We start from the raw sequence: 12,132 nt of genomic DNA, 5'->3' as shown, positions 1-12,132 counted from the left end.
GGGGGGGGGGGGTGGGGGGGTTAGATATGAAAGGCATTCAGGTCAATGATGGAGCCACGATGCCTCGTCGCAGAGCAGGACATAAACGTGGCATCCAACGAGCTTCACGGGGAACAAAAAGAGAAACTTCACGTTGAGGGTTTTCATCCGTCGTAGATGTCTCCCGCCTCGACAGGCAGCATGATAACCTTGTTTTACTCGCGCCTCAAACTTCAGAGAATGTGTCGGCGGGGTAAAACCCCTCCGAACGCCCGCAACCGAACTGCTGAGTCACAGTGACGTCACAGAGTTCAGCCGCCGACCCCGACAGTCGGATCGTCAGGCAGGACCAAAGAGGCCTCGGTACTCGGCGACTGCCCCGGATCCCGAGACCTCCATCACGTCGCCGCCACGCCTGCGGCCCGAGCACAGAGCTGACATCACGCAGAAAAACGTCCTGATTTGATTAACGACAAGTTCATATTTTTAATCTGTTCTCCAAACACCCCGAACAAAGCTCCCACTTCACACCGGACCGGCGGACGGCTGGGATTTATTTCTGATTAAAGAGCTCTTCTGATGCAACATGTGACACGTCTGCACTCGTCCCTCCACAAACACGGGTCACATGACAATAAATCTAATAGATCATCATCATCATAATAGACATCAGAGGCGGTCTCCAGAGACCACTGCAGATCCTGATCTGGATCGGATCCACAAACTCACCGGAGCTCCAGCGGAGCATTTCCAGTAATCAGGGCACCCGAAGGCCCGTCCCCTGATTTTCTATTTTCCTTTCCTTATTATAAGATTTAGCATTTTAAAAAAAATTGATGCATGCTGTCCACATTGTAAACGGTTGAACCCAGACGAATAACACTTTTAAATGATTGCTGGTGGATTCATGTCTCCTGAAACTGCTCTGAGACACGAGAAACCTCCCGTCAGACGGACGGCGGCACAGAAACTGCAACACAAACCATCTGACTTTGTTTTTTTGTTAAGCTGCCGGTTAATTTGTGTGGCAGCTGAGACCCAGACCCAGTCCTTCTGATCCGGACCCAGACCCAGTCCTTCTGAAAACTCATCCTAGAATGAGTCAAAACACACAACCGAAGAGAGGAGCCCTGATTTCTTCTGTCACCACGCGCGAGTGATTCACGGGGGCGTTTAGATCCAGAAACACATTCCTTCAGTCCACACGAGCGGTTTTCACTCGGAGGGTTTTACAACCTGCACAACATGTGAGACAAGGACACACGCCGCTCCGGACGGGGGAGGACAAAGGAGGAGCGTCCGCAGCGCTGGAGCTCGTCTATGGATCCGGATTTGCACCAAACTTCAGCCGGAGGATTTTCAGGACAGAAACAGCTGCAGCCTCACAGCTGCATGTAACACACACACACACACACACACACACACACACACACACACACACACACACACACACACACACACACACACACACACACACAGAGGTGGAGGAGGATCCTGTTACACCAGAACCCCCCCCCCCAAAAAAAGAAAAACCCAACAGCACCAGCTCCAAACACCCAGGGCCTGGAGAGCTCAGAGCAGGACGCGGAGCCGCATCCAGAGCCGGACCGGACCGGACCAGGCCTGGCTGAGCAGAAACCACATCCTCCACACAAAATAACTCCAAAACATTTAATTCTCTCTCTCACAATAACATCTGAGTACATTAATTTAAAATGAAAACAACAAGACTGCTGAACAACATGGTATTTTAGAGATAAAAAAATACAAATTTAAGATACAAAAACCAACGTTAATACTGATACTAAAACCCTCCACTGACAACAAACCAACAATAAATACAAACAGGAAACCTTCCTTCTTCTTAAAGAAGCTCCTCTCACACAAACACTCCGTTTTCAAGCACAACGTTTCCTAAAAATAAAATAAAACGAAATAAAATAAAATAAAATAAAAAATACAACTCCCAAATTAATTGTAGTTTTAAGACTCAGAAATAACGGAAAGGCGGATCGGAACCAGCCGATAAATAAAACGGCAGTAAACAAATAAAAAGGCAGGGAACAAAAAAAAGAATGAAAGTTGCACATCTCTCGGGTGTGCTGTGGTCTGCGTGAACAGGCTCCGTGCGTGTTTTGAAACTCCGTGAGGGCCAGTGCGCCCCGCGGAGCGCCGAGTAACGGTTTCCCCCCGCGGGGTCTCCGCGGCGCAGTCCCGGGGGAAACTTTTTTTTTCTGCGTGTCCCGGGCGGGGACGCACGGAGTTTGCAGGTCCGTGTGTGTGAGTGAGGGATGCGTGTTCTTACCGTTCTTTCTGCGCGGGTTGGCCTGCTTGCGCCTCTTGCAGCGGGGACCCTCCGCCATGATCTCCTGGTTCATTGATAAGTCTCTCCAGTCCGCATGGGTTTCCTCGGTCCGCTTCTCCTCCCGCTGCCTGACAACAGCACACACACAGGCACACACCCGGGGTAAATCCCAGAGCAGGTCCGGCCCTCCCTGCTGGAAAAGAATCCGGACTCTCAGCAGACTCTCCGCACTTTGACGGGACTTTTTCAGGAGTTTGTTTTGTTGGAGAGCGTGCACCGAGCGCACCGCCGCGCCGCGTCCCCGTCAGCCTGATCTCTGATGAGGAGCGTCTCTGCTGCTCTGACAGAGGAGGAGGGGACACACACACACACACACACACACACACACACACACACACACACACACACACACACACACACACACACACACACACACACACACACACACACACACACACACACACACACACGCTCACAGTGTTCCCTCCTCCTGACGGAGTCTCCTCTCTGAACTACACCCAACAATAAACTTGTTGATTTGCCACTCATCAATCACCCATCAATACCTGACATAAATCCGTGAAGAAAAACTCCTATTTATGTTCATTGATGTGGACATTCGGGGCCTGCAGTTGCGTAATCAAACGCAACGACAACTACAAGCCTTCACATTTCGTGTCACTGCCTCCGCGGGAACCCGCGGAACCGGCGGCCCGAGCCCACGCTCGTCCCCGCCGAGCGAGCCGCTGAGGCCGGCCTGGCCGCTTCGCCGAGGCCGGGGTCCGGGGGTCTGAGCTCCATCCATCCATCCATCCATCCCTCCATCCATCTCTCCATCCATCCATGCATCCATCCATCCATCCATCCCTCCATCATCCATCCATCCATCCATCCATCCATCCATCCATCCATCCATCCATCCATCCATCCATCCATCCGTGCAGCCAGCACCTGCCTACCTGGCCGCGGGAGCGCGCCTCTCCTCACCTGTCGGCGCAGGTAGAGCTGCGCAGGTGCGCGCGGCGCTTTGATTGGAGAGAAGGAGCGCAGCAGAGAGGAAGAGGAGGCAGAGAAGATGATTCTTACCGGAGAGGCTCCGTGTTTTCTTGCAGAAGGAGAACCAGCGAGGAGGGAAAAGCAAGAAGAAAATATCCTCCCCTCTGCCCCCCTCCAACACCCTGAAATACGCAGAGAGCCCGTGAAGTCCCGCAGAGTCCCGGTGTCGGAGCAGCGCGGCTCGGGCTCGGGTTAATGTCGGGACTGAGATCGGTAACGCGCACCTCCTCCTGTCACCGTTTCTCTCTTTTTTTTCTTTTCTTTTCTTTTTGGAAAATATAAACATGCGCGAGAGCTTCTAGCAGCACGCGCCACCTATCTTCCCGAGGAGGGATAATTAAAGAGCGCACCCGCCTCTAACCCCGCACCCTAACTCCCCCGCAGGCCGGGCTCCGTGTTTACAGGTGTTTACAGGCGGCTGGCTGCACCTGTCCACGTCACAGGTGCTCACCTGCGCAGGTGAGGCCTCTGAGCGGCGGCACGCGCTTCTCTGAGGGAGAAGAGCGCGCGCAGACTGAGAGAAGTGAACTCAACCGCAGCCACGCGCGAGCAGCCCGCGGAGGGGGGTCACGTGTTTACATTTGACTGACAGGTGAGATGACCTCAGGTCAAGACCACAACAATAAAAATCGAAATAATGAATACAAAAATTTAAACAAAAACATACAAACGTACAATTAAATATAAAAATAAAAAATATACAATTAACAAGCCAAAATAGTAAGGTAGTGATTCATTCAAAGGTAGAAAGTTAAAGTTATTTTCAATATCTGAAAGAGAAAATCAAAGTTTATTAAGGAACTTTCAGTAAATTTTCTTCAATATGAATAACTAATAATTTCATCATTATTATAATAAAATCATCATTATTATAACATTATGATACATTTTATCAAATCATAATGTTATTTTAATTTTAGTAATTACATGTTTAAAAATAATTACAATTAGTCACCATTAGTAAGGATAATTTATTAATAATCAAATAATTATACAAAAAATAATAGAATAACAATAAAGTTAATACTGTTAAATTGAATATTTGTTATAATTAGTTTAATGGTATTTAGGTCTAATAATATTTTTTTTAACTATAAAGATATTATTTTCTTTATAACACACACACACACACACACACACACACACACACACACACACACACACACACACACACACACACACACACACACACACACACACACACAGAGGTGGAGGAGGATCCTATACACAGTATATATGAGTTATATGTACATATGACACTATTAATAATAGTATATTATATATATATATATATATATATATATATATATATATATATATATATATATATATATATATATATATATATATATATATATATATATACACAGTATATATGAGTTATATGTACATATGAAATATATATATATATATATTCATATAATATACTATTATTAATAGTAGCAGATAATTAACTAGCATAGTAGTACTAGTATATCTGGTCTTCTGAACCTTTGACTGTGTCTCTCTCTGTTCTTCTTCCTCTCTTTCTTGTCTCTCTTTCCCTGCTCTACCCGGCTGGTCTTCAGCAGGAGGGTCCCCTCTTTTGATCCAGGTCCTGGTCCAGGTTTTTTCCCCCCTAAAGGGGAATTTCTACCTCCCATTGTTCATGTAATAATTGATTGGAGGTCATGTTCTGAGTCTCTGGAGAAACATCCTGGCGACAACTTCTGTTGTAATAGATGCTTTGTAAATAAAGTTGAATTGAATTGAATTGAATTATAAATACAAAATAACTGCATGGCAGACAGAATGCTTGTGATGAGAGCATGTGTCGAGAGTTCATGTGACCACAGGTGAACATGCCCTTAGGGGAGTTACTCCACCTGAACATCAGACGAAACACAAACCTTCCTCAGACCTTCAAATTAAAAGTCTTATGTACCATGTTAATGTCTTATGTACCATGTTAATGTCAGGAAACCAGACCCTCTTCGTACTCTGGGCTGTTGGGGCTCCACTGGGCATATTGGGGTTCCCAAGGGTTTTTCAAGGCGTTGTATGGGGGTTCCTTACAGGACCTTTTGGGAAATTCACCCTGAGATCATGTGATCATGTGGCCATGGTCATGTGACACAGCTGGCTCACACACAGGTGGATGATAATCTGACAGGAGATGTCTGGATTACCTTAATCTGAGGGGCAGTGGGGGGATTTTATGGGCTGTGTGGGGTTTAAAGGGGTATTACACTAATCACAGTGTAAGTGCTCCCATTAGGCTTACAGATTTGGGGGGAGGGGGTCACATCTGGCCTGAGTTATTGTCCACAGCTACTCGACTCATTCATTATGAACACGTAATGGTGACCATGCGACCGCCACAATGATGTCGGCTATCATTGTCAGCTTTCTCGCCTCCAGGCAGAGGTCTCCAGCGACTCCGGAGGTCTCCAGCGACTCCGGGTCCATTTCTGTTGTCTGTCTGACAGCAGGAAGTGTTGTAGTTTGAAACCTGTCCATGCTGGGAGCTGTCTGGAGTGACATGCTGTCAGTGATGGAGGTAAATTTAACCCTGTGGCGTGCCTGCAGGTTGATAAGGACACCCAGTTTCCTGTGGAACGAGCGCTCACATCCTGCTTCTCCACAGTAGCCCCTTCAGGATTCAGGAAAACGCCTCTTCTATCTGAACAGAACACGACCAAGGTTCACAAAACTGCATTTGAGCAAACTTAAAAACACAGAATTTCGGCAGAAGCATCTCACACGTAGGCATGGGGCGATATACGATATTATCGCGATAAAAAACGGCCGCGATAACGTTATCGTGGGGTACTGTAATTATCGCCAAATTTTTTTAATTATTTATTTATTTATTTATTTTTTGGTCACACAAGGCTACCAGCCAGGTAGAAGCCAGTGTTATTTTTTTCATGTATTTTATTAATATTATTTATTATTATTATTTATTTAATATTTTTTCAGAGAGTAGTACAATCCGTGTGCATTTGACTACTGTGGCACTTTATTTTCACTCAATCTTTGTGTTGGCCATGCAGCTTTTGTTTTGTATACTACAGAGCAGTGCCTTTATTTTATTATTTTTCCAGAGAGCCGTACTAAGTAGCAGGCAGCCAGCCACTGTTAAAGTTTCAGAGAGTAATACAATCAGTGTGCATTTGGCTCTACTTTGTCACTTTATTTCTATTTGTCACTTATTTCTTTCGACTCTCAGGGAAGTATTTTCTTACAAAAAAAAGAAAGTTCAAATAAGTACCGGTACCGGTACTATAGTTTACACGTTGTAATGCATAACATTTACAGTACACTATTTGTTCTCTACCTCAAGTGTCACTGTGTTGAGAATGATTTGAGAATAAATGTTCTGAAGGAACCAGTGGTTAGTGTTTTTCCTTGCATTTTAAGAATTTTATAAGCGACACGCTAATATCGTGATAATATCGTAATCGTGATATTTTTTTCCACTAATATCGTGATATGAAATTTTCATATCGTCCCATGCCTACTCACACGTACTGTCAAGCACGGCAGTGGAGTTGAATGATTAGGGCTTGAGAAGCCATCGGTCTGACAGGTGACGACTGGCTGAAGCTGGGTCATGTGACAGCAATGACGTCAAGGTCCAGACCTGACTGAAAGGCGGGGTGGGACCTTCAGAGAGCCGTGCACAAACCTCCATGACCTGAAGCGTGGGATTAAAAGCTGGGCTACTAACTTTTGCACAGGATTGAACCCACTCACACCTCTGCAGGCTGGATTACAAAGGAGGAAGGAAAATCTCCCCCTCCTCTTCCTCCTCTCATCACAGCCCCTGCTGGATCTACCTGACAGGGTTTTCACAGGTAATCCCTCTTTCAGTAATCGAAAGTCAAACTGGTCTTGGAAAAGCTCCAGTGCTTCTCTGCAGCTTTTGTTCCAGGACAAAGACCTGGGTCTGGTCCTGTGATGAAGGTCAGAGTGTGTACAACGCCGCTGTGGGATTAAAGGAGGAAGAGGAGCTGCTCTATCTAAGGCCTCCTGCACCTCGGGGGATTTGTTTCAGGCTGCAGGTTCACAAAGTGGACTCAGTTAGGTTTTCTGAGTCAGTTGATCTCTCAGACGCATGCTGCAGCAGTAGCTGGTGGTTGACACATAGAAGGAAGAAAATAAACTAATGGTTACAGACGGCAGAGCTCTGAAGGTCACAGCACCTCCACAAGACCCTCTGAGCCTCAAGTTGTAACTTTTTTCCTTTCCTTTCCAGAACATTGCTGCGTTTCCATCAGCAAGGGTCCCAGGTACAATCTAGGAGGCTGGAATCCTCCTCCGTTCTCCCCACATGGTTTAGATATTGACCTGTTCTTTCAAAAAACCTAAACGTGAACCATCAGACCCCAGGACACAACTCCAAATCTGTCCATCTGAGACAGCTCCTGTCCGGAGAACTGGGCAGCGTTTCTGTGCAGCGCTCAAAAATGGTTCATATATGGTTTTTAAGCACTCTTTACTTTTTAATGCATTTAAAAAATATATTTTTTACGTAAATGTCTTCTATACGACGGAGTATTAGGGCCAAACTAAGACAAAAAAAAATTGGAAATTACGAGAATAAAGTCATAATATAATGAGAATAAAGTCGTAAAATTACGAGAATAAAGTCGTAATGTTGCGAGAATAAAGTCGTAATAGAATAAAGTCGTAATATTATGAGAATAAAGTCGTAATATTACGAGAATAAAGTCGTAAAATTACGAGAATAAAGTCGTAATGTTGCGAGAATAAAGTCGTAATAGAATAAAGTCGTAAAATTATGAGAATAAAGTCGTAACATTACGAGAATAAAGTCGTAATGTTGCGAGAATAAAGTCGTAATATTATGAGAATATAATTTATGAGAACTCTAACAGGAAGAGCCTCTTCTCCCTGTGTTAAAATGAGGAATATAATACTTTGTTCTCGTAATATTATGACTTTATTCTCGTAATTTTACGACTTTATTCTCGTGATATTATGACTTTATTCTCGTAATTTTACGACTTTATTCTCGTAATATTATGACTTTATTCTCGTAATTTTACGACTTTATTCTCATTACATTATGACTTTATATTCGTAATTTCCTTTTTTTGTTTGGCCCTAATACTCCGTCGTACTTCTACACAAAATGTGCTATACAAATAAACTTGCCTTGCCACACCTCACCTCGCCTTGCCCTGCCTTGACCTCATATATGGCTTGTGTAAACGCAGCGGTGAACTGTGTTCAGTGCTGACGGCTTTCCCAGGTGCTCCTGGTGTGATTGTGATGCTCACGACGGCATGACGGTTTGTCCCACAGTGCTGCTTGAGGGCTCGAAGCTGGATATCCTGCAAAAAACCAACACAGATACCGGGAGAACACGCAAACCCCACAAAGAAGGAACCCGACCAGGATTCAAACCAGGAACCTTCTAGTCATGAGGTCAAACGGCGAGGAAAACCAACAACCTGCATCAAACCTTTGAACAGCTGGAGGTTAAAGGAGACAACGGACGTGTCAACAAAAAGAAGACGTCGGTCCAGAGATATCTGCAATGAGAAAGAATAACAGCAACGTTAAAGACAGCAATAAAAGTGTAAAAATACAACATATGGACAAACGAGGCCACACAAATTCATGATGACTACAGGTGTCATCCGTGTCTGGTGTTTCACTTCACTGCAAATATGCTGCATATAAATATTAATATACTGCCTTTTTTATTAAAGGATCCTTCACAGTTTAGCAAATTGTCTGTAAATGTTCATTTGGTGTTGCTTGAACTTCTCATGAGACTCCAGAGCTCCTGGATCAGATACCGGAGGGTTTCCTGTAAAGTCTCCTGCACGCAGCAGATAACCAGCTCTCCGATCAGGTGACTCCAGGTAAATGCAGATAGCGGGGCCCTGCGGCGCCGGCGCCGACGCTCGGCTGTCTGTGGGAGTCCTATCAGAGATTAAGCAGTGTTTCAGGTGTTCTTCACAGAGCTGACGTTAACCTGATCTGAGAACAGGCAGGTCTGAGTGGGAGGCTCAATCCTCCACGGCTGTTTGTGTGAACGAGGCCCCAGAGACACGCGGTCACACTTGTGCAGCAGCAGCATCGCAGCTGGACCGACGGTCTCTGAGGGGGCGGCGCGTTTCCACCGAGACACGGTGGAAACCGGATCAGACGATCACAGAGACGCCGAAACAGTTTCATCACAAACACACAGTTCAATAAGCACCAAACGACATCAGCTGAGGAGCAGCGGCGTCTCTAAACCACTACCAGGACAGACATCAGGACATATATCAAGACAGATATCAGGACAGACGTCAAGACAGACATGAGGACATTCAACAGTAAAGACATAAGGATATTTAAGAGGACAGATGTCAGGACATCCAACACTCACCTTGAGAGGGTTACATCGTACAAATACCTTGGGATCTGGTTGGATGATAAGTTGACCTTTGATGTTCATATTGATAGCCTCCTAAAAAAGCTCAGACCAAAGTTAGGTTTTTATTTTCGTGCAAAAAAATGTTTTCCTTTTGTTGCTAGAAAAAGATTGGTACAAAGTACCTTTTTGTCAGTATTAGACTATGGTGATGTCATTTACATGCATGCATCTTCATTTCTTTTGAAAAAACTGGATGTAGTCTATCATGCTGCCTTGCGGTTTGTAAATGGTTCAAGTGAACGTACACATCATTGTAATTTGTATCAAACCGTTGAATGGACTTCACTGAGTCTAAGGAGAAAATCACATATGTTAATACTTATTGCAAAAGCATTACTGGGTAAACTACCGCTGTACATATCCAATTTATTAAAATATTACTCTAGCAGCTATAACACCAGATCATAAGAGAAAATTCTCCTCAAAGTCCCAAGCACTCGAACAGAGTTGGGTGAATCAGCCTTTTCCTTTTATGCACCGCAAGCTTGAAAATGAACTACAACACATACTCAACCTTAAATATTTACCCTCTCTTAACATGTTCAAACACATGTTAAAATCAGTTTTTACAGAACAATGTCATTGTTTTAATCAAGTGTCATTCTTGTCATGAATTCTTTTTAGCTTTCTGATCCTTGTATGTTTTATGTTTGTTTCTTGTTTTGATATTTTTTTATTTTTTGTAAAGTTACTTGTCCTTGTATGTATTTTCTTTTATATGAAACTGAATTTATTTTTTTGCTGCTATCTTGACCAGGACTCCCTGGCAGAAGAGATATTGTATCTCAATGGGACTTTCCTGAATAAATAAAGGATAAATAAAAAATAAAAACAGGACAGACATCAGGACATCCAACAGGACCAATGTCAGGACAGACATCAGGACAGACATCAGGACAGGCATCAGGAGTTGACTATTACACCTGCTGGAATTGACGAAACACCTCAGAATTTTGCAACTGTTCATGAAACCTCTTTTAATCAATTTTTTTATGTAAAAACTTTATAAAACTATTTTTAAGCAGGTGAATTGGTTTTGGACAAACACAACAGACATTAGATTAATAACAAGTCACGTGGGCAATACTAAGTATCCCCATGAACAGTGTGTAGATCTGTGTTTACTTCCTGTATGACTTCATTGCTGTCTCACATGGTTGTGGATGAAGTTTGCTATGTTCTTTTTTAGGTCTTAAGGGTCTTTTGGACATTCATTCTGGTCGATTCATATTGCAGACGTCTTTCCCTTTTGGCATTGTATTAACACACACCTTCAGACCAGAAAACAACCAAAACGTCAGCTTTTGTAGTGGTCTAGACATCTGCTGGTGATCAGGTGAAAACTGACTTCCTTAATGAATCCCATGGAAACACTGAACAGAGGTCCATAGTTACTTTAAAGTTACTAAAACCAGTTGAGATCAGATGTATTTATTTATTAATATATGATTAAAAGATTGTCAGGTTATGTTTGAGTTTAAACTTTGAAATTCCCCACCGAAGCTCTGATAACCACCACTGAGCTCCAAACTGTTTTCAGGTTAAGACGTCTGCAGCATACTAGACCCGAAGACCAGAATCTAGACTGCAGTCACCGATCCCTTCAAAATAAGAGCGTGAAGCGTGTCATCTGAGTGGGAGCTGAGCCCCTGTCTGTCCTCGGCAGCAGGTTTCTGTCCCCGTCCGACGGCCTGGCGATTTTTAGCCTCTCTGTGTTTACGCAGGAACCAGAGTCGGGTCAGGACGTCCCGGCAGCGTTGTGTTCGACCCCCCAAAATGTTGTTTTAGGAGCTCCTCTGGACTCCCTCAGGACTGAAACTGAACCGTGAGAAATGAAGAGTGCAGCACACGCAGGCTCAGGATTTAACGGACATCTGATCTGAACCATAAAAGATGGTGAAAGCTCCAGTCACAGAGTTCTGAGAGCTTTTCTCTTGTTTCTCTGAGGCGCCTGTGGTGGTTCTTTGTCTTCATAAAGCACATCCACCCACATGTTAGTATGAAAACACAGTCTGCAGGAGACAATGCAGACATCCTACATGCTGTCAGCCTGCACGGAGAAGAAGAATAGGAACAAGGCTGCAGAAAGGGAGGCTGCAAACAAACAAAGCTGAAGGAAGTTGCTGGTAGAGTCAGAGCAGCAGCAGTTGTTTTGTTGAGATGCCACCAGACCAGGTTTCACTTTATAAATTAACAAACAAAAGTCACAAGGGTCTAGCAGCAGTCTCAAGTCCCTTTGACTTGATTCCAGTTAAAGACAGTCCAGTTCGGTCCAATCTCATTCCCCTGATGTGGACAGGAAGTCAGAACTGGAGACAAACGGCAGCATTTTCCACCAACTGGATCCGACAAT

The 12,132-nt window shown here is 44.3% G+C and overlaps 1 protein-coding gene across 2 annotated transcripts in view; it reads right to left on the bottom strand.

The window, feature by feature from the left end:
• LOC133446169 (zinc finger E-box-binding homeobox 2-like) overlaps nt 1-3,546 on the bottom strand; it is a 65,874-nt gene extending 62,328 nt beyond the window's left edge. The window contains exons 1-2 of one of the 2 annotated variants that reach the window (XM_061724079.1): nt 3,371-3,546; nt 2,285-2,412 (exon numbers count right to left, since the gene is read on the bottom strand). In XM_061724079.1, the coding sequence (XP_061580063.1) occupies nt 2,285-2,357 (73 nt within the window). In that variant the 5' untranslated portion in view covers nt 2,358-2,412; nt 3,371-3,546. Of the gene's footprint in view, nt 1-2,284; nt 2,619-3,370 lie in introns of those variants that run through there. The other variant, XM_061724078.1, reaches the window with a different exon arrangement.
• Nucleotides 3,547-12,132: the final 8,586 nt, after the last annotated feature.

Source organism: Cololabis saira, chromosome 6 (assembly GCF_033807715.1).
Source record: "Cololabis saira isolate AMF1-May2022 chromosome 6, fColSai1.1, whole genome shotgun sequence".
Lineage (NCBI taxonomy): Eukaryota > Metazoa > Chordata > Actinopteri > Beloniformes > Belonidae > Cololabis > Cololabis saira.
The sequence above is the reverse complement of the archived record's forward strand: the minus strand, read 5'-3'. Positions and strand labels throughout refer to the sequence as shown.